This window comes from Ictidomys tridecemlineatus, chromosome 1, assembly GCF_052094955.1.
Source record: "Ictidomys tridecemlineatus isolate mIctTri1 chromosome 1, mIctTri1.hap1, whole genome shotgun sequence".
Taxonomy (NCBI): domain Eukaryota; kingdom Metazoa; phylum Chordata; class Mammalia; order Rodentia; family Sciuridae; genus Ictidomys; species Ictidomys tridecemlineatus.
The window spans coordinates 119,669,986-119,692,690 of record NC_135477.1 but is presented as its reverse complement, the minus strand read 5'-3'; the positions used below and the strand labels follow the sequence as shown (position 1 = coordinate 119,692,690).

The 22,705-nt window shown below is 40.5% G+C and overlaps 1 protein-coding gene and 1 non-coding gene across 10 annotated transcripts in view; both read right to left on the bottom strand.

Annotated features, from left to right (window-relative positions):
- Window positions 1-19,845, bottom strand: part of Matr3 (matrin 3) — a 45,062-nt gene extending 25,217 nt beyond the window's left edge. For 3 of the 9 annotated variants that reach the window (XM_013359556.4, XM_013359560.4, XM_005327264.5), the window contains exon 1: window positions 7,327-7,485. Coding sequence is in view for 1 of the 9 variants with exons in the window: in XM_078046017.1 (XP_077902143.1) it covers window positions 7,096-7,143 (48 nt within the window). In the remaining 8 variants the exon portion in view is untranslated. Of the gene's footprint in view, window positions 1-7,095; window positions 7,253-7,326; window positions 7,553-19,789 lie in introns of those variants that run through there. The other 6 variants (XM_013359557.4, XM_078046017.1, XM_078046036.1 and 3 more) reach the window with 5 other exon arrangements.
- A 162-nt stretch (window positions 19,846-20,007) lies between these two features.
- Window positions 20,008-20,208, bottom strand: LOC120885981 (small nucleolar RNA SNORA74). Its single transcript, XR_005728766.1, has one exon. It is a non-coding gene; the product is annotated as a small nucleolar RNA SNORA74 (small nucleolar RNA).
- Window positions 20,209-22,705: the final 2,497 nt, after the last annotated feature.

Here is a 22,705-nt window from a genome sequence, read left to right as displayed (position 1 = left end):
TATTTTGTAAATGCAGTTTGCTGGCTGTGGGATGAAGTAAATACTTGCCCAGTATACATGAGGCCCCGGATTTGATCTCCAGCACGGCCAAAAAAAAAAAAAAGAAAGAAAGAAAAGAAAAGCAGGGGCTGGGGATTTGGCTCAAGCAGTAGCGCGCTCCCCTGGCATGTGTGCGTCCCGGGTTCGATCCTCAGCACCACATACCAACAAAGATGTTGTGTCCGCCGAAAACTAAAAAATAAATATTGAAAATTCTCTCTCTCCCCTCTCTCATTCTCTCTTAAAAAAAATGAGTATATCAAATATGAATTTTTAATAAAAAAAAAAAAGCAGTCTGCTACTACATGGTATTCAAATTCTTAGCAAATGGGCTTATGGACAACTTCAAAGAATTAACCTGAAATTTTATTCTATTTCATGATACAATTCAACACTATCCTAAAAATGTAAGCTTCACAAATTCAAATCTGAACAAATACCATTCCTATGTATGCTAAAGAAATGTTTCAGGGCTGGGGATGTGGCTCAAGCGGTAGCGCGCTCGCCTGGCATGCGTGCGACCCGGGTTCGATCCTCAGCACCACATACAAACAACGATGTTGTGTCCGCCAAGAACTAAAAAATAAATATTAAAAAATTCTCTCTCTCTCTCTCTCCCTCCTCTCTAACTCTCTCTTTAAAAAAAAAATGTTTCAGTTAATATTTTTACCACTCCTATTCCATGAGTTGATATTGTTTATTGAATTTATTTTCTTCCTTAATTAAAAATATAATACTAGGAGTTGGGACTACAGTTCAGTGGTAGAGCGCTTGCCATTTTATAACTTCTAGCCCCAATTTGAAATTTTACACTCTCTGATGGGCATGGGAACACACATCTGTAATTCCAACCACTTGGGAGACTGAAGCAGGAAGACCACAAGCTTGAGGCCAGTTTCAGCAATTTAGTGAAACCCTGTCCCAAAATAAAAACAGGGCTGGGGATGTAGTCCAGTGGCAAAGTGTCCTTGGGTCCAATTCCCAGTATCAATAAATTATCACTCAGAATGTGTCTGGCACTGTGGTGACCATCTTTTTTTTTTTTTTTTTGCAATTTGGTCCTTTACAAAGAGACATAAGGCAAAATTTATATTTAGTTTTAGTTGAGAAACTTTAGAGGTAAAAGGATGGACCCAGGGACGTATGAATAGTCACAATTTTTCTCTTCTACTAAACTCTCTATTTCACATATCAACATTTTAAATTTGTTGTGGGTAGCAGTGAGGATTACAGGGCCTTGGGCATGCAGATCAGCACTGAACCAATTGAGCTACACCCCCAGCCCTTTTAACACACACACACACACACACACACACACGTATATCTTTTTATTTAGATGTAATTGTACACAATAACTTTATTTATTTATTTATTCTTTAATGTGGTGCTAAGGGTCCAACCCAGGGCCTCCCACATGCTAGGTGCTGAGTCACAATCCCAGCCCCATCCCTAGCCCCTTTTAATTTTTTATTTTGAGACAAGATCTCCCTAACTTGCTGAGGCTAGCTTTGAATTTGAGATCCTCCTGCCTCAATGTCCCAAATCGCTGGGATTACAGGAACATTCCACCATGCTCAGTTTCTTTTCTTTTTTTCCCGGGTATTGAACTCAGGGACACTGGACCAGAGCCACATCGCCAGCCCTATTCTGTATCTTATTTAGAATATAGTGAGATACTCAGTGTCTCACTGAGTTGCTTAGAGCTTCGCTAAATTGCTGAGGCTGGCTTTGAACTTGCAATCCTCCTTTCTCAGCCTCCAGAGCTGCTGGGATTACAGGAATGGTGCTACAGCATCTGGCTCTCATTTGCTTTTCACACATGTTAAACCTACACTTTCACTGCAAGAGTTATCATTAAGTAAGGACATATAACAAGGACAAATAATAATGAATTCTTCAGATGATGGATTCCTAAAGTGTTTCTTTTTAAAAGATAACTATAGATGGACATACCTTTACTTTATTATTATTTTTTTAAATGTGATGCTGAGGATTGAACCCAATGCCTCATGCATGCTAGGCAAGTGCTCTTCCATGGAGCCATAAACCCAGCCCCCTAAGCTGTTTCAAAATACAGACACAGTAAAGTACTAAAACTGGTACCAAGGGCTGGGGGTATGGCAAAGTGTTAGAGTGCTTACCTAGAAGTGTGAGCCTTTGGGTTTGTTGCCCAACCACACCAAAATTAAAAACTAAATAAAATAGGGCTGGGGATGTGGCTAAAGCGGTAGCGCGCTCGCCTGGCATGCGTGTGGCCCGGGTTCGATCCTCAGCACCACATACAAATAAAGATGTTGTGTCCGCCGAAAACTAAAAAATAAATATTAAAAAATTCTCTCTCTCTCTCTCTCTCCTCCTTAAAGAAAAAAAAAAAACTAAATAAAATAAAACTTGTTCCATACTGTTTCACAGAACATGTTGAGTTTTCCCCCCTTTCCTTTGTGAAGCTGGGGATCAAACCGAAGGTATCACGCATGCTATCGGAGATGCTTTTAAATGAGCTACACTCACACCCTTTCAAAAAATTTCTTTGATTGATAATGTTCTTTCTGAGCTACTTTTTAAAAATATTTATTTTTTAGGTGTAGATGGACACAACACAAAACCTTTATTTCTATATAGTGCTGAGGATCGAACCCCTAGGCGAGGAGGGCTCTACTCTGAGCCACAATCCCAGCCCCGTATTTTTTTTTTTAATTAAAAAAAAAAAAAAAGATTTTCAGTTGTAGATGACACAATACCTTTATTTTATTTGTTTTTATGTGGTGCCGGGGATCAAACCCAGTGCCTCACTCATGCTAGGCAAGCATTGTACCACTGAGACACAACCCCAGCCCCTCTAAGATACTTCTTGAGTTAGGTGTCCAAACACTTGACTTTTAATTTTTCATATATGGTATAGATTCCTTTCTTACTGTACCAAAGAGGGGGCGGGGTGACTAATGTACTCATAAGTAGGAAAAAAACACAGATTAATTTGAAAAGTTATGAGTCCCTACGTAATGAAAACAACAATGATACTTCAAATCAAAGATCCTATTTAAAAACCCTAGCATCAACTAGATGACTACATTCTTCTATATCTGCTACATATTACTGCAGCCCACTAAGACACCTAGCATAGGTATTTTTTCCTCTCTTTGCTCTTATCCAACAATAGTAGCTAGAAAGAACTACCTCCCCCCATAAGTACACTGTTTTCCTGTTAGCCTGTTACTGCTTGAAAAATGCTACCAATAGCCTCAGTTTAGCTTGTCAAAAAAAATATATTTTATAACCATCTTTTAATTTTGGAATGGCTTCAAAAACTTTTGATACTCCTCTTAAAGGTGTTGTTTTGTTTAAGTTATAAACAGTCTTGACCCTTATCTATACTGAGGACATTAGGGCTTGGCATGCAAATAAAAACTACCAAAGCTACATTACATCACAGGCACTCTGCACTCCAGTCATAGACCTGCTACAATAATAAACTACACTCAGCCCAAGACAGTATAGGACTTTATCATATAAAGTCTAGGTTTACAATAGAAATGAACTGAATAAATTAAAACCCAAGGTTATACTCAATTTTTAGAATCATGTTTAAAAACTCCTTAAAGGCAATATATCTAAAATTTTATCAATCCACAGGCTTGTTCTCTCTGTATTACTTTTAATTAGTCACTAAAATTTTCTACATATAAACTATTTCACCAAGAATTTTAGAACCCTTGACCATAATGTTCCAATGAGGAAGGCCTACTACATACCTAAGAAAATCAACTGCAGCACTTTATTTCCTACAGTATTAGTCTTGGAATAATTAAAAAGTATGTATGTTAAAAAATATATACACACACACAAAAATAAAATAAAATAAAACTACACACTACCCAACAAACCTAGTACAGTCTATCCCGGCCGTTAAGCCAGCCACCCATTTTTGAACCTAGACAGTTTTACGTAGATGGCATTAAGAACAAAGAAAAAAATATTCTTAGCTAAGAAAACCTGAGAAACCATTATTCAATTTTTAAAATATTTGTTTTTTAGTTGTACATAATACCTTTATTTTGTTTATTTGTTTTTATATGGTGCATGCTGAGGATGGAACCCAGGGCCTCAGATGTGCTGGGTGAGCACTCTACTGCTGAGCCACAACCCTAGCCCCCATTATTCAATTTTTGATCTTAACACAAGTACTAGTTTTTATGCTCTGATCTTTAGGCTTCAACAAGGCAGTTCACTTTTTTTAAAAATGGATACAATACCTTTATATTGTTTTTATTTTTATGTGGTGCCAGAAATCAAACCCAGTGTTTCCTGCGTGCTAGGCAAGAGCTCTGCCACTGAGGCACAGCCAGGACCTGCTAGTTCACTTTTAAAAATTCAGAAAATGCTAAATAAAAAACAGATTTTCATCTGTTAAGCACTACTAGCATTTATAATAAAATAAAATAAAATCCCTATTTTTTTCTCACTATAAAGTAAATGTAGTTTCTTAGGAGATTTCAGAAAAACACCAGGAAGGAAATACAAGTCACCTGTAATATGAACATACAGGGATAACATTTATAGGTGTATCTCTATTTTTATGTTTTTTTTAAAACATTCTTAAAAATCAAAATAAGACAGGAACAGTGGCACAAATCTGTAATCCCAGCTACTTGGGAGGCTAAAACAAGAGGATCACAAGTTGGAGCTCAATTTAGGGAGACCCTGTCTTAAAATAAAAAGGAGAGGCTGGGGTTGTGGCTCAGAGGTAGAGTGCTCCCCTGGCACATGCAAGGCCCTGGGTTCAATCCTCAGCACCACATATAAATAAGTAAAATAAAGATATTGTGTCCAACTGCAACTAAAAAATAAAAATTTTAAAAAGGATAAGATTATAGCTCAATAGTAGAGGGCTTGCCTAGCCTGCATGAGGCCCCAGGTTTACATCCCCACTACCACCAAAACAATATATAAACATATATCTAAATAATCAAATATGAAACCAGCAGTTTTATGATTTCCTTTCCAGTTAAAACTGTATATATAGTATCATCATTTTCTCATTTCTCTCCTCTTAAAACACTGTTTTAAGTGGCTCTATAGAATTCCATTTCCACAAAAAAATCAGCAGATCCCTCAAAGCTGAATCTTTTAGATTTTAAGTAGCAACTTATTTTTAACTTTCCCTTTCTTCCTAGGGATGGAAGCCAGGGCCTCCCCTCTGCTAGGCAAGCAGTCATCGCTAAGCTACATCTCCAGCCTAAATCTTGCAGACTTTTAGCATGTTTAATAACTACATTAACACTTATGAACACCAATCTTTGACACACTGTTTCCTTAGGATAAATTCCTGTGTACAGCTTTTCTATTTTAAGCCTATTTATTAAATCCCCTGAATTAAGGGCCAAAGGCTTGTAGTCCACACTGACAGCACTTGCACAGATAAACTATAAAACCTCTAGAATTCAATCTTCTTTTCTACCAAATTAGGGATTTGAACTATGATACTTTTCTGGTGAATCTTTTCCAACTCTCCTCCCCCCAAATACAACACTGGGAATTGAACTCAGGAAGAAACACATGCTAGGCAAATGCTCTATCACTACTGGGTTATGTCTCTTATGTTCCTTCTGATACAGGGTCTCCCTAAATTGCACAGCCTTGCCTCGAACTCGCGATCCTCCTGCCTCAGCCTTCCGGAGTAGCCAAGATTATAGACGTGCGCCATCGCGCCCGACTCTTTTTCAAATCTTATATAACCAAACAGAAGAAATTTTCATGTAGTATTTCGATGGCCTTTAATTTCCGAGCATGCAAAAACATTCCATTTAAGAGCAAAAATCAACGTGAGATCTTCTTTGGAACAACGACAACAACAAAAAATGCCTCCACCACTCTTCTTGATGTCCAAATACCAAAATTATGTCGATAGACTGCGTAGATAGTCTACTAACGAGCCGTTAGTAAAATAATAAGCTTTTAAAGGGAAATTTTATTTTGGTATAAATATGGAAACAGCCTAAAGTATCTCTGCCCTCATAAGATATGCTTAATTACTTACTTTAAAACCTTTACCAAAGCTTTAATACACAAAACAAAAATTCCATGAATATTACCTACGAAACCAACGACTCACATTATTCCAGCATACAAGACTAGACATTTCAGAACCATCTCCATAACCGTTCTGGAAATATCTGGCTGAAAAACTAACTGATCCAATAGGAATATTCCACAGCAGAGGCCGTTCCACAAGATAGAATCACAGGGCAGTGTAAACACCTAAGGCATATTCATCTACGACAAATGTAGAACACAGAACACGGCACAGGGCTAGCAATGGAAAGAACAACAATGCGGCGTCTACACCACGGTACTCCAAACCCTTTGTCTGGAAACCGGAAGGTCCCACAACACGCCATCCTCTCCAGAGGAACCTGGTCTAACAGTATTTTAATTAAAAGGGATGTGAGGTGACTGACTAAATAAGAGCAAATCGGCTGCCTCGCAGGGTACTGCAGAAGGCTTTATGCACGACGCAATACGAAAAACAAGCGTTAACGTTTCATTTTTCGGCCATTTTTACACGATGGGGTGGGGGGTGGGGAGGAATTGTTCTAGATGTCTGGCTAAAATCGCGCGCGTGTGTGGGCGGGGGACAAGGGAGTTTTAGGGGACGCTAAGCAGCGATGCGCGAGGAACGGCGCGACACCGGGAAAATTAAGAAACGCTTAAAACAGTTAAGCCTTTCAGTCTACGAAATCCTCCATTTTGGGACACATTTACAGAGAAAAAAAAAGGCAAACACATCATTTGGGGCTGGCGCTACCCAAGGACTTTGATATCTTAACTCTACTCCCCAAACGGCAGGCCCCCAATGGACAGTCGGTCCCTCAGGCCTTGAACGCTCCTCCCTCATCAGCGCGGCGGCCCGCGTGTAACGGGCTAGTCGTCCCGCCCCCGCCCACAGACAAACGAGGACGAGGAAAGCTCGGCCGAACAGCAGACCTCGGGACCCCCGACTCTCCCGCTGCACCCAAAACCCTGGCTGAACGCGTGTCTGTCTCTGGGACCGCTCACCTCCGACGCCCGAGGAGACTGGTTGCGCCGCCACTGCGCTCCTAACATGGCGGCCGCCGATCAGGCGGCTCACATACGCAGCGCGGAGGGAGGCAGAGCCGGCGAGCGGGAGCGAGCAAGAAAGGCGCGCCGCCGGTTCCCCACGGCCCTAGTCGCCGTCGCTGCCCCCTCCCGGCGGACGCGAAGAGCCCCGGGCCACCCCACCCCGACTCTTACCCGCTTCACGCCTACCTTAGGGAAAGGGAGAGGGAAAAGGAGAGGTACCTCTCTCCCAGCGAGCGGGACGCGGAGGCTCCCACAATCCCCCGCAGCAACGGCGCTGGTAAGAGGTGGCGGCAGCGGCAGCAGCCCAAGAACTAACCCACTCTCGCGAGAGAGCTCGTTCCCACCGCCTCGGGTCCCGATTCGGCGCGCGCTAAGCCCCTCCCCCTTTCCGGCGCGCGCATACCGCTCGCGCCTTCAGCCGCGGTCGTTGTTTCTTAATCCCCGAGTCCAACTGTCCCTGTTCAGCTGAGGCGGGAAATGGAGAAAAAACTACGGTTTACGAGTTCGAGTCCCATTATCAAAAAAAATTCTTTTTAAAAGCCAATCCATAAATAGCAAAATGTAGAATTTAAGTAGAGGGCTGGGTTTGTAGTTCAGTGGAAGAGACCTTGGTTAGCACGTGCGAGGCAATGTGTTAGATCCTCACCACATAAAAAGGTATTGTGTCTATCTACAACTAAAAAAATATTAAAAACTTTTAAGTAGGGTATCCGTTAGTAGCGATTCGCAGGAGTCCCTACCTTAAACCTATCTTCGGTCTTCCAATTACCTGGCGAGGAATGGAGGGAAACGCCAGAAAATGGCACCACAGTGGAGAACCAGGGATACCTACAATTTGTTTTTTGTTTTTTTTTGGTAGGGGGTGGATACCGGGGACCAAACTCTGAGTCACATCCCCAGCCCTGTAGCGCCTTGCCTTTACAAATGCTGGCTTTGACCGGAGATCCTCCTGTCTCAGCCTCCCAAGCCTTTGGATTACACGTGCGCCCCCGCTCACGGAAATTAGGTTTTTAACCTCAACAAATGCCACGCCAAAGGGTCACTGGGTGGGAGACAAGCCCTTTCTCCCAAAGACCGCCATCGCCATTTGGGGAACTTGATTGAATGCCAAACAGCCTTGGGGCTGAGATCCTGGTTCCAAATCCCTGCCTAAGATTTGAGATCTGGTTCTCAGAATCTAAGGATACCTGATCTGGTTGCCCTTGTCCCTAACCCTCCTCACAGAACTCTCACAGCAGTGAATTTTCCAGCACAACTGATAATAATTATGGAATGCTTACTATGGAGTGGGCAACGACACTTAAGAAACCTTTTAAAAAACAGTTTATGGCTGGGCGCAGTGGCTCACGCCTGTAACCCCAGCGGCGAGAGAGAGAGAGAGAGAGAGAGAGAGAGAGAGAGAGAGAGAGAGAGAGAGAGAGAGAGAGAGAGAGAGAGAGGGGGGCTGAGGTAGGAGGATTGTGAATTCAAAGGCAGCCTCAGCAATTTAGGGAGCCCCAAGCAACTAAGTGAGACCCTGTCTCTAAATAAAATACAAAAAAAGGGTTGGGCATATGGCTTAGTGGTTAAGTGCCTGAGTTTAATCCCGGGCACCTGCCCCCTTCAAAAAAAAAAAAAAAAGTAATTAATAACCTTATAATTACCCTGAGAGGTGGCTAGGGTTATCCCATTTAATAGATGAGAAAACAGACACAACAACTATATGTAAATTAAGTAACAGTGAAAAAGCTAGTAGACTCCTGGAAACTAAATCAGGCATTTGCTAAAATAGTATACCCATAAAAATGAGGTTAACCTGTTGGACCAGGGACATTTGCTCTATTGACAAAATATGCTGCAAGCACCTGGCTCACAATATTAGTCCACCTAAATCTAATTAAATGATAGAAGAACTTGGAGAGTGTCTCCTGCATTATGTTAGGCCTCAAGGAATCAGTAAACTTAGGCAAAACTGATATTTGTCCTCATTGAGGACCATAAAAATGAGTGTTTATAAGCAGCTAGTTGAGTTGAGTAATTAAAGAATGGCAAATTTTCCTAGGAAACCAAACTAATATCTGATGAGTAGATTGTTAACCAAGTGATGGAAAGAAAGCAATTCCCAGGCAGAAGGAACAATAGACTAGGAGAAATTGCACAAATAAGGCTGAAAAGTTGGAAATGTCATTTCCCTGGGGTTACAAATGCAGTGTCAGGTTAGGGGTGGTAGCTCTGGCCTATAATCCCAGCAAGCCTGAAGCAGGATGATCACCAAGCTTGAGGTCAACCTCAGCAATTTAGTATGCTCTAAGCATATAGCAAGACTGTCTCAAAAAGTAAAAAAGGGGTGGTGGGCCGCTAGGGCTGGGGCTCAGTGGCAGAGAGCTTGCCTAGCACATGTGAGGCCCTGGGTTCAATCCTCAATACCACATAAAAATAACCAAATAATGAGCTGAGGTTGTGGCTTAGTGGTAAAGCACTTGCCTAGCGTATGCAAGGCTCTGTATTCGATCCTCAGCAACACATAAAAATAAAAACAAATAAAAATAAAGGTACAACTAAAAAAATAAAAAATAAATAAAATAAAAAACAAGGGGCTGGGGTTGTGGCTCAGTAGTAGAGCCTAGCACATAGGAGTCCTTGGTTTCAGTCCTCAGCACCACATAAAAATAAATACAATGAAGGTTAAAAACAAATAAATAAAGGCTTGTTGTCCATCTACAACTCAAAAAAAAAAAATTAAAAAGACAAAAAGGCCGAGTACAATGGCACATGCCTGTAATCCAGCAACTGCGGAGGCTGAGGCAAGGAGGATGGCGAGTTCAAAGTCAGCCTCAGCAACAGTGAGGTGCTAACCAACTCAGTGAGACACTGTCTCTAAATAAAACACAAATAGGACTGGGGATGTGGCTCAGTGGCCGAATGCCCCCAAGTTCAATCCCTGATACCTGCTCTCACAAATAATTTTAGCTGGTTTCAGTGGTGTAAACCTGTAATCCCAGTGATTTGGCAGACTAATGCAGGAGAATTCCAAGTTCAAGGCCAGCCTCCAAATGAGACCCTGGCTCAAAATAAAAATGGGTTCCAGTGGTAGAGTACCCCTAGGTTAAATCCCCAGTACTACAAAATAATTTTAAAAGCATGCTAAATCAGATTTGCATTTATGAAAAATCATTCTGCTTCCACAGTGAAGACAATGGAGGGGGCAAAAGATAGAGAACAGAGGATAGTTAAACAAATTGTAAAGATATTGTAGGAGGACAAAACCCCAAGTCTTGTTAATTTTGGAATGGATATAAGGGAGAGAAGTGGTGTGAATGACACATAACACTGTTTATTAATATAAGGAACACTGAAAATGTATCAGATGCAGAAACAAGATGACAAGTTTAATAGGGATACGTGCATTTTATTTTTATTTATTTTTACGTGGTGCCAGGTATTAAACCTAGTGCCTCACACATGCTAGGCAATCGCTTTACCACAACCCCAGTCTGGGGATACACAAATTTTAAAATGAGTGCTATATATGGGTTTTGAGCTCAGGGGAAAGTTACGGGTTAGCAACAAATTTGTGACAATATAAATGAACAGGAATTGAAGGATATGCTACAGAATACAGTGATGAGTGGCCTGAGGACCAAGTCTTGAGAAATTGTAACCAAGTATAGCATAGGAGATCTATTGAACAGAAATGTACATTTTGGAATCAGGAGGGTTTAAGTTTATGTGTAAATGTATGAAAAATATGGGGAAAGTGAGGAAAGCATAGAAATTTTATTGCTTTGAAAATGAAAATCCTGGGCTGGGGATGTGGCTCAAATGGTAGCGCGCTCACCTGGCATGCGTGCGGCCTGGGTTCGATCCTCCAGCACCACATACAAACAAGGATGTTGTGTCGCCAATAACTAATAAATAAATAAATATTTTTAAAAAAAGAAAAAAAAAAGAACAGTGGGATTGGGGAGTGTCCCCTTTAAAAAAAGAAAATGAAAATCCTTCAAGGACAGTGATCAACAGGATCAAATGCTAGCAAGAGGTCAAGATGAAAGCTTAAAACACGACTTAGCAACATGGACATCATTAGTAACATTGAGGATTGCTTCCAGTAAAGTGGGGAAAGCAATGAGGGTAGAATGTTTTGAAAGAAGGGAAAAACTACTGAATGAGAAACATGGACACTATAGCCAAGTGACTTCAATTTTTGTGACAAATTCATATGTTGAGGGCTGGAGTTGCAATGGAAAAATTTTGAAAAGTCATTGTGGAAAGTGGACCTGCAATCTCATTTATATGTATGTAGATTTTCTTTTTTTAAGAGAGAGTGAGAGAAGAGAGGGAGAAAGAGAGAGAATTTTAATATTTATTTTTTAGTTTTCAGCAGACACATCTTTGTTTGTATGTGGTGCTGAGGATCAAACCCAGGCCGCACACATGCCAGGCGTGTGCGGTACCGCTTGAGCCACATCCCCAGCCCCGTGTATGCAGATTTTCTATAGAGAAAGCATTCAGTAGGGTTCATCAAGGGCTGGGGGCTATCATATAGCTAGGTTTTTTTTTTTTAAGACAACTTCTTGTAAGGGATCCTAATTCTTCAGTCAATCTTGGGGTCTTGCTTCCACTTTAAACCTGTGCTTTCTACTTCCTCAGCCTGATTCCAAATGTCATGCTAAAGCCTTCCCCATAAGTGGTTCTCAACTTTTTTTTTTTTTTTTTTTTTTTTAGAGAGAGAGAATTTTTTTAATATTTATTTTTCAGTTTTCGGTGGACCCAACATCTTTATTTTTTATGTGGTGCTAAGGATCGAACCCAGCACCCCGCGCCCGCCAGGCAAGTGTGTTACTGCTTGAGCCACAACCCCAGCCCCCGGTCCTCAACAAGAGGCCCTGGTTCTCTGACACACAGAAACATGATTGCCTATCAAATCTCTGTTCATATATACATTTACCCATATGTTTGCATAACCTTCCAATGCCATCTGGTGATTGTGTGAAAAAAAGTCAAGCTTTTTAAATTGAGTATTTAATGAGGAACTGCATAAAGATGTGGGAAATTCAAAGGAATTACCAATGTTTAGAGGCTCATCAACAAAACAAACCCCAGTGCCGGATTTCTATTCCAGACTAAAAGGTGCAGGGGTCACTCCAGGTGAACTGGGCTAACTGGGCTTTGCAAAATAACAAGAGATACAAATACCTTTTCCTTTGGGGTGGCTGTGATGGCTACTCTGACCTTAAGGGTCCACAGGAAGAGAGAGCACACATGTGCTGACCCCTTTTATTGAGGAGAAGCTATTCAAATGAGGCAAGGGGTCAGGTTTCAGGGGGCTGAGTCTATCTTCATAATGTCCACTGTCAGCAGTTTGACTGACATCTGGGTAGGCCACACCCAGAGACACAGCAAGAGAAGGGGACACACAAGGAAGTTCCAGGTTATATTACAAAGAAACAAGTGAGCATAGCTCCACCCATGGGGTTGTAGGAAGCCACGCCCAGGCACGAAGACAGGGTCACTTGAACCCTAGAAGAGTGGAGCAGTCTAGAAGCATGGGTGCCTGATGCCAGTCACCACATCGCCCAGTTGGGGAGTTAACTCAAGTCACTTGTGAGGTTGTGTCCCACACCCCAGAAAAACAAAGATAACAGGAATTCCTTCACCAAATGCTTATTTCATGAAGAACATTCTACAGGGTTGGGAATACAATGATGAAAAAGACAAAATTGCAAGCCCTAGAGGACCTTGGTCTGATGAAGCATACTGAAGGAGCCTGGTAGTGAGCAGAGTTACTATTAGATCAAGTTCTACTCACATTTGGGTTATTTGGGACTGGAAGTAGTATGTACCAGGAATGGTAAAAGAATGAGACCTTCAAAGCAATAATTGCTGTTGAGAATGAACAGTATAAATGACAACTTTGGGGGCTGGGGATGTGGCTCAAGCGGTAGCGCGCTCGCATGCGTGCGGCCTGGGTTCGATCCTCAGCACCACATACAAACATAAGATGTTGTATACACTGAAAACTGAAAAATAAATATTGAAGAATTCTCTTTCTCTCTCTTTCTTTAAAAAATAAAATAGTTTATTTTAAAAAAAATAAATGACAACTTTGGTATAGCTAAATGATGAAACTTTTTTTTTTTTTTTAAAGAGAGAGTGAGAGAGGGAGAGAAAGAATCTTAACATTTATTTTTTTAGTTATCGGGGGACACAAAATCTCTGTATGTGGTGCTGAGAATCGAACCCGGGCCGCATGCATGCCAGGTGAGCACGCTACCGCTTGAGCCACATCCCCAGCCCAATGATGAAACTTTTAATGCCAAGATAACATCTGTATTTGAGCTGAGAAGAAAATATAGATACATGAAGGACAAAATCCATTAAAACACAGAAATTAGGTAAATATAGAAGTAATGAGAAATACATGTTTGTACATACATATATATGTTGTTTTTGGTGCTGGACTCAGTGAAGGTCCTGGTACATGCTAATAAGCATGTATTTTATCTATGAGCTACCACCTTAGCCATAAATACCCCCACATTCTCCGTGCTACTTTGGGGATCAAATTCAAGGTCTCATGCATCCTAAGCAAGGACTTTACTATTAAGCTACACCCCAAGCCCAATAATATTTTTCTTAAATTTTGAAAGAATTAAACTAGATAAAGTAAAAGATTACATAATGGTATCCATACCCTTTAAGGTCAACCATTTCTACATTTAGCAGTCAATCTTTATTTGTTTTGGTACTGGGGATTTAACTTAGGGGCATTCAACCAACCTCTGAGCCACATCCCCAGCCCTATTTTGTATTTTATTTAGAGACAGGGTCTCACTGAGTTGCTAAGTGCCTCACCATTGCTAAGACTGGATTTTAACTCTAAATCCTTCTGTCTCAGCCTCCCAAGTCACTGAGATTACAGGTGTGCACCATTGCACCCTAATATTATGTCCCATGCATTTGCTTGTAAATGGGAAACAAAGTATGATGTGTTTTAAAATTAGTTGCAGATGGACACAATACCTTTATTTATTTATCTGGTGCTGAGGATTGAACCCAGTGCTCTACATGTATGAGTCAAGTGCTCTACCACTTAGCCACAACCCCAGTCCATAATGTGTGCTTAACATGTACAAGGTTTGACCCACAGCACAGGGGGCGGGGAGGGGAGGACTGCTTGTCTATGGTCACACAGAGACAAAGCCAAAGCTTATGCAATATTGTGTTCAGCAGAATACCAGCCTCAGAATCTTCTATTGGGATAGATTTGAATGCCCTGGGACTCTTTTTTTTGGTACCAGGAATTGAACCCAGAGGGACTTAACCACTAAGCCACATGCCCAGACCTTTTACATTAAAAAAAAAAAATTCAGATAGGATCTCCCAAAGTTGCTTAAGGCCTTGCCAAGTTGTGGAACCTGGCTTTGAACTCATAATCCTCTGCTTTAGTTTCCCAAGCCACTGGGGTCACAGGTGCATACCACGTGACCAGCACCTCCATACCTTTTTGAGAAAGGGTCTTGTCAAACTGCTAAAGCTGGGCAAGAACCGCAATCCTTTTGCTTCGGTCTCCAGAGTTGCTGGGAATACAAGTGCACACAACACCCAGTAATGCTTTGCCTTCTGAGTGTTTGATTATAACTTGTCTCAGTAATGACTTCTTAATATTTAATCTATAACGAAAATCTGCAACTTTCGTTTTGCATCTTTCAAAGCACCCATAATGCATATATTCATTTGTTCAGGCTTTTACTTCCCCTAGGTAGGAATTTCAAATGACTGAGATGGGGTCTTATTAATGCCCTGGCTGGCCTTAAGTGACCCTCTTGTCTAAGCCTCCCAAGATATCATCTTTTTTAAAGTCTGCTAAAGCTCTTTATTTTTATGGTACTGGGGACTGAATATAGGGCCTTCTGCTTGCGAATATACTCTACCAGCTTCATCCTGTCACTTTCAAGACAAGTCCTTTGTAGGCTAGCCACACACAATCCTCTTGCTTTAGTCTCCCAATTGCTAGGGAGTACAGGTGTGGTAGAAATAGTTAGTCACTGTGTTCTTCAGGTCCAGAATTTGGAGCATCTCAAGCTTATTTTGGATTGCTAGGCAACTTGTAAATCTCCATTACTCTGGAGTAAGGGATACTTCCTTTGGTAGGCTCATGTTTCCCTGGCTGTTAATGACCCCTATGGCTATTGTGTCAGTGTTGCGCATTTTTAAGAAAAAATATTTTTAAACATTTTTAAAATTTTAATTGTAGTGTATCTCATTCTTAGGTTGTGCTGAGGATCAAACCCAGAGCCTCACACGTGCTAAGAAAGCGCTCTACTGCTGAGCGAAAACCCAGCCCCAGTATTTCACATTTTTTCAGTGAACTTAGATGAGAAGCCCTTTACCTGCTAGCTTATCCAGACATTGTGGGAAGGCCACATAGTGTAAATCTGTAGGTGAGCTAAGCTTGTACCCTTCAGATGTGAACCTAAAGCCTACTTTTTTTTTAAAAATGGTGCTGGGGATTGAACCCAGGGCCCTGTGCACTCTACCAACTGAGCTATACCAAGCCCACCTGAAGCATATTTTCTGAAGTCTGCATCTACAGGTGTTGGTCAGGAGCCTGAGGATGTTGGTCCTTTGGGACTGGACTGGACGATGGGGCCATACTGGCCAGTAACGAGGTTTGCAGTAGGGCTGTTATTGGGGTCCAATGAAATTCTGCAAACTTCACTCCTTCCAAAATTACATGAAGTGTGCTGTCTGGGGTTAGAGGATGAGTGATATAGGTCTATTACTTTCTGTAAGGCAATGAGACCCCTACTGTCCTATTTGACCACCTTCCTAACAACATCTATTTCCCTACATTTAAAAAAGGCAACTATTATCAACCACTTCTTATATATTCTACACTTTCTATACATAAAAACTATTTTACATACACATCACTCCAGAAATGTGAAATAAAAATAATTCCTTATTTTCTAGAGCCACACTCTTTAATAGCCGTAGCTACTTTGTGTTTCTCCTATCTTAGCAAGTGAACAGTCACATCATAATAGGAGCTATTCTAGAGAGGTTGGCAAAAATTTCTGTAGTCAAAAGGTCTCTGCCAAACTCTGCTCTTGTTCACACCAAGAATACGGTACACCAGGCTACATCCCTGGCCCCAGAATTTCATATAATTTTCACATCATATTTTAATCTCATGAATTAAAGGCTTGGTCACCATACTGACATTACCAATAGGTGTTTTCAGGTCAATGTAGGCATGTCCTGAAAGAGACATTTGGACAGGGGTCCCTTCCTCCTTTATACTTTGTGGTTATGAAGTATTTTTTTATGTGGTGCTGAGGATCAAACCCAGTGCCTCACATCTAGAGGAGTACTCCACCACTGAACCACAACCCCAGCCCCAAATGTGCTTTTTTTAAGTTAACAAACTTGCTGCTTATTTCTTCTGTAGACATATTGGGTTGTTATATTTGACTTAGAGTGACTGAAAAGGACTCCTGGGTTCAATCCCCAGTACAAAAACTAATAAGCAACAATTGGCAAACATCTTTACCAGTTTGTGTCTCCAGTTATTTTTTTCATACAGAATTTGCAATAATCTAGTCATTTACCATTCATTTTGTTTTTAACTAAGAAGGCAAACTTACTGTAAGAGTATATATTTTTTTTAAAAAAAGGCACTTTCTTTGTTCTTCTCAAATTTAATTTCTGTATATAAATCTGTGCCACAAAATTTCAATGGCATTTTTTTCCTCACAGTTATCAAGTTGTCCCAACGTTGTCATAATGTTTTTAAACATATTCCTCACAAATGCCAGGCAAGCTCAGCCCTGCATATAAAGAAATGAATAAAATAAAGGTCCATCAACAACTTTAAAAAAAAAAAAAAAAAAAAAAGAAAACTTCACAGTATCTTTTTGGACTTCCTTATCTGCTCAATTGATATGCAGTGCTAAGGATTAAATCCAGTGCCTCACATATTCTAGGCAAGCATGCTACCATTGAGCTACACCCCCAGCCCTGTAATATGGTATACTTACTGGGATCCTAAAACAAAAGGACTTTAGGTTAAAAAAAAAAAAAAAAAAAAAAACAAAAACTTCGGAGGAGCTGTAGGTATAACTCAGTGGAAGAATACGTGCTTAGCTTGCTCAGGGTCCTGAATTTGAGGTCCAGTACCACAAAACAAAAAAACTAAGAAAACCCCAATAAAATATTGACTTAAATACTAATGAATCAATATTAGCCTATTCACTGCAACAATCATAACACACTAATGTAAGATGTTTTTAGGGGAAAATGGATGTGCTTCACTGGAAGTATTCTAAAATAAACTCCATTCCATGTCCATGATGTTACCCCTTTCCTGAGGAGTAAAGTTATCCTTAACATGCAGCAGGGAACACTCTCACGCCTCAAAGGAGCTTTACTGAAGGACAGGAAGGCCAAATAAATAGGGGTTCCTTTGAATCAGGCCTTAGGCTACAGAATTGACAAATATATAATCCATCAAGTTGGCTTATATATACTCCTAAATAGTAGTTAGTAGAAACATGTTGCTGAGCTGAAATTTTAAGTATTACAATTAATTGGTTAATTCAGTGAAATTGTGTATATTGACAAGTCCATTAACTAGAGCTGCTCATAAAGCCCTAATTAAGCAGTAAGATTCACAGGAGTCTTCTCACTCTTTTCAAGTTCTTAATTAATTGCTCTTAGCTGGTTGTTTTCCTTTGTATGAATTCCTAGGTACTTAGCCACCTTTTTGCATTCCTTTGAGGTTTACAGAGTTAGCCCTCTGGGCTTTGTTTTCCCCATTGAAATCTGAGACAGGATCCAAAATTTCAATGTAAAAAACCCCCAGAAAACCACTTCCATTAGTTTCTTTGAACTTAGCAAGAAGAACATAAAATAATGATAGGTGTCTGAGATAACACTTATTATTATAGTCCCCTACTTACCTCTTAATATAGTATAGGTTTGGGACCTAAAACCTGGCCAGTACTTGTGTTTATTGCTACCTATAACAGTTAGCAGCTTGGATATTCACAGACAAAAAACCCTGGCAATCTAATTCCACTGTCCATTGAAGCATGGGAAAAGAATAAAAAGAGAAAAGAAAGGGATTTAAAAAAACAAAAACACCCCCCCACCTTAAAAAAAAACTATTCAAATGTTTTACTTCATCTTCTTAAGACAACAGGACATAAATTTGCTGGAAAAAAAGAGAAACAACTGTTATCAATTAGGAAATCTGTGCATGATTATGTCATTAAAACCTCTTGGGATATTATTACAGGTCCACAAACACCAAATTATCCCTTTTAAAGTGGTGACTTAGGAACCTCTTCTCTGTACATGGGTAGTCCTATCTGTGGTCAGGAATTGAGACTCCAGATTTAAAGGCTTACAGAGGACTAATAGCTCAGGGGCAGAGCACAGCCCTAGGTTCAATCTCCAGGACCCCCACCCCCACCATCAACAAAAACCACCCAAATCCTATGGAGCTACCAATGACATAAAATTTTTCTTTTTCTATTTCACTACCTTGGACAAAGTTCATGATCAAAGGCTCTGCTGGCAACTGAAGACTGCTATCTTCTTCCTTAAGATCTCCCCAAGACGTGCATTAAAAATGGAGAGAACCACTATGATAAAAGTATGCCCAAACAATTCCCAACGAAAGAAACAAGAACTAATTTACTTTAATTACCTTTGTCCTCTAAGAGATGAAAAAAGAGTGTATGGATATAGGAAAAAAAGTACTGTTAACATGGAATTTTAAGTGGAACACATTGGTAACACTGAACCCGTCACTAATGAGCTATTTGACTCAAGGCCCAAATAATCTACAGAACAGGGTCACCAAACCATATCCTGTATACAGGCCAATTCTAGCTTGCGGCCTACAGGGTTTTGTTGTCTGTGGTACTAGGAATTAAACCCAGGGTACTTTATCACTTGAGCTATATCCTCAGCCCTTTTTATTTTTTTGAGGCAGTCTCACCAAGTTGCCCAGACTGACCTTGAATTTGTAATCCTCTTGACTCAAGTATCCTGAGTAGCTGAAACTGTGCATGTCTAGGCTACAACCTAATTTTTAAATTATTTTTTTAAGGGTGGGTGGGGGTGTTCCAGGGAGTGAACCCAGGGGTCATTGAGCCACATCCCCAGCCCTGTTATGGAAAAAAATGTGACACTCTATTTTTATGAAATTCCAAGTCCAGTGCTCATAAATAAAATGTGTTGAAACATAGCCATGAGTGTTTGTTGCTTTCACACTACAATTGCAAAGTAGTTACAAAGACCACATGGCTGCACAAGCCTAAAATATTTATGATCTGGCCCATTTCGGGATGTTTGCAGATCTCTAAGAGTATACAATAAACTTTTTGTATTGGTGAAATGTCCTAGCTGTCCAATATGGTAGTCACTAGTCAAACAGATTGATATTGAAAAACTGGTTTATTTCATTTTTACAACTTAACTAGCCATATGTATTGTACAGCACACCTCAAAAAAAATGACAGTTGGATTTTAAGCATTTGCCTCTCACATACTAGGCAAGTACTCTACCACTGAGCCACAACCCCAATTCCCTCCATAATTTTAAGCTCTTCCACCCATCTGAGCTGAAATATATAACAAAAAGGACTATATACATTACTTGTCTTGGTGTGCACAAAGTTGTCAGATGTCTGAGGTCCTGATGAAGACAGGTTTCTCATTCTCATTCAGGTTAAAGTATCTAGGATTCAAAGGTAAAGGATTACATGTTTTCCTTTAAGACTATCCTTTGGGTGCTGAGGCCCTGCACATGTTAGGCAAGTGCTCTAGCACTGAGCTAACATTCCCAGCCCCAGGGTACTTTTCTAACTAAAAAAAGTTGTTTGCACCCAGACTAGGACCAACTCCACAAGAGGAGTCATTCCACTCTCAGAGGTGCAGAACACTGCCTGAAGGTACTTAGCTACAACACCAAAACAGTGCTTGGAGCCAAACCTCAATAAAGACAGTGCTTGCTCTTCCAACAGTGTAACACAATCACAGGCACCACACTAGCCTGGATAGCTGACAACCGCTGGATTGTTTCTGAAACAAATTTCTCATCCTTACAGCCTCTACCCTCATAGAAGACAGAGTTACAGTAGTAGCTGGAAGGAGGAAAGGAAGCACTTTCCATGCTTAAAAAAAAAAAAAAAAAAAAAATTCAATTTTTTTAGTTGTAGCTGGACACAATGCCTTTATTTATTTTTATGTGGTGCTGAGGATTGAACCCAGAGCCTCGCACATGCCAGGCAAAGGCTCTACCTCTGAGCTATAACCCCAGCCTGCTTTGGGGTATTTTATCCAACATTCAAGGAGTTCCTGCCATGTGCTAGGGGCTGAAATTGGGATCTAGCAGTGAACGAAGATACACTACCCTTTCCCTCAAAAATTTACAATCTCCCTGTAAATACCCCAGATGGAATGACATAGCAAATCTGCAAGGTCCTACATATTTTCACCCAAACCACCAAAATCCTACTTTAATTGCTTAGAGACTGAATTTATTGGGGGCAAACAGTGAATTTCATTCCAATTATTTCTCTTTCTTTCTGTACTGGAGATTGAACCCAGGGGCAATTGACCACTGAGTTATATCTGCAGCCCTTTTTATTTTTAATTTGAGACAGGGTCTCAGTAAGTTGCTTAGGGACTTGCTAAATCGCTGAGGCTAGCCTCAAACTCGCAATCCTCTTGCCTCAGCCTTTTGAGACTGAGATTATAGGTATGTGCCACCATGTCTGTCACAGAGGAGGTCAACAACTCTAGAATGAACAGGGATATTTATCTGAAAACTCCACATGTACACTGTCACCCATCACTATTTCCTCTCTTCTGGAGGGTGAAGAATATCACAATTTCAAGTCATCCTAAAAAGGCAGGCAAGTAAGATTTAATGATCTATTATACATTACAGTGACTATAATAACAATGCCTTATACATTTCAAAATTGCTAATATGAGAAATTCACTCACCTGCCGCCCAATGGCAAAGAATGGACTCAGAGACAGGAGGTACAGTCAGTCTTGCAAGATCCAGTGTCTGGTGACCATGCATCCCTAGAACAGCCACATCCAGCATTTTATTCCCTAAAATGCAGTTTCCCTCCCCTGGTTCCTCACAGGCTAAATACTATGGGGTTATAATCTTCCTGAAAGTTGCCTAAGTTTCCTTACAGGTTTCTCCCTTTTTGGTTGTTTCCCAAACCAATCAAATTTAGGCGTATGGGCTGGGATTGTGGCTCAGTGGTACAGCGCTCGCCTAGCATGTGTGAGGCCCTGGGTTCAACCCTCAGCACTACATATAAATAAATTTATATATATAAAAAATTTAGGTGTATATATTTGAAAAAGAGCATGCGTGGGCTAACTTTGGGCCAATCAAATCTAGGTGTACACTCAAGCCTGCACTAAGGTGGCAAGTGCAGGGTGAGGGTACGGGAGTTTATTCCTGATGTTCTGTTGGTGCCAAGGATATACTGACAGCTTGCGGGTGATTTTGTGCGTTGAAGTGGTCATATCATCAAGCTGCTGTGCAAACTGGTTATCAATGATCCTCCACTCCAAGCTAAGCCTCTTTCATCCTCTGACTTTGAACAAACCAACAATATTGCTGCCATTTATGATTTATCATGGTGTCTATACCTTAAGAATTATTTTTATCCCATTATTTGCTTTTCCTGCCTATGAGTGCCATAAAGCTAACCATCGCCCATGTCTCTAGTCTTAAGATCCCATATGTAAAAGGCTATTCATGATAAACATTTGAGGCAGTCACACAAATCCTCAGCATTTAGTTGGAGAATCCTTTAAGGGAAAGCCAACTGATGGAACAAAACAAGCTTTGATAACTTAGCTTCCCTCTCCCAAACATCCTCACCAGTTCCTCATGTGGAAATTAGGATATTACTTTTCAAAGAAGCAGTAACTAAATCAGCTCTATTGGACAATCCCAGAATGTGATGTTTGCCTAGGAGAGGCATCTCTTCTGAGAAAACACTTTGAAGGGATTCAATACTTAAGTACTCTATAAAGGGACAACAACTCTATAACTCTATAATAATTATTACTAGTTCCCAGAGCCCCTCAATTTTTTTTTTTCTTTTTGAGATGGGATCTCACTAGTTTGCTCAGACTGGCCTGAACTCACTATCTTTCTGTCTGAACCTAAGTAGCAGAATTACTGGTGTGTCACCATGCCTGGCAATATTTTCATGCACAGGTTTTTGCTTTGATTTCAGTGAAATCAGTAAAATTTCCATTGACTTCTGTCCTGCACCACTTGCTTAGGTACAAGGTTACAGCTTACAACTGTGTCCAAAGGACTATTGTGTGATACTCACCTGGGGTCACAAGTACTTTTGAATACTTCACAGGCACTAAAAAATTAAATGTGACTTCACCCCTCTATTTACATATCCCTCCCTGGCTTGATTACTTGCATTTTATTTCCAAAGTATAAGTCAAGCAACTTAATACTAGCCAAACCTGTTGACCAGACCTTCCTACATAGGAAGGTCTGGATTTCAGGTTTCTC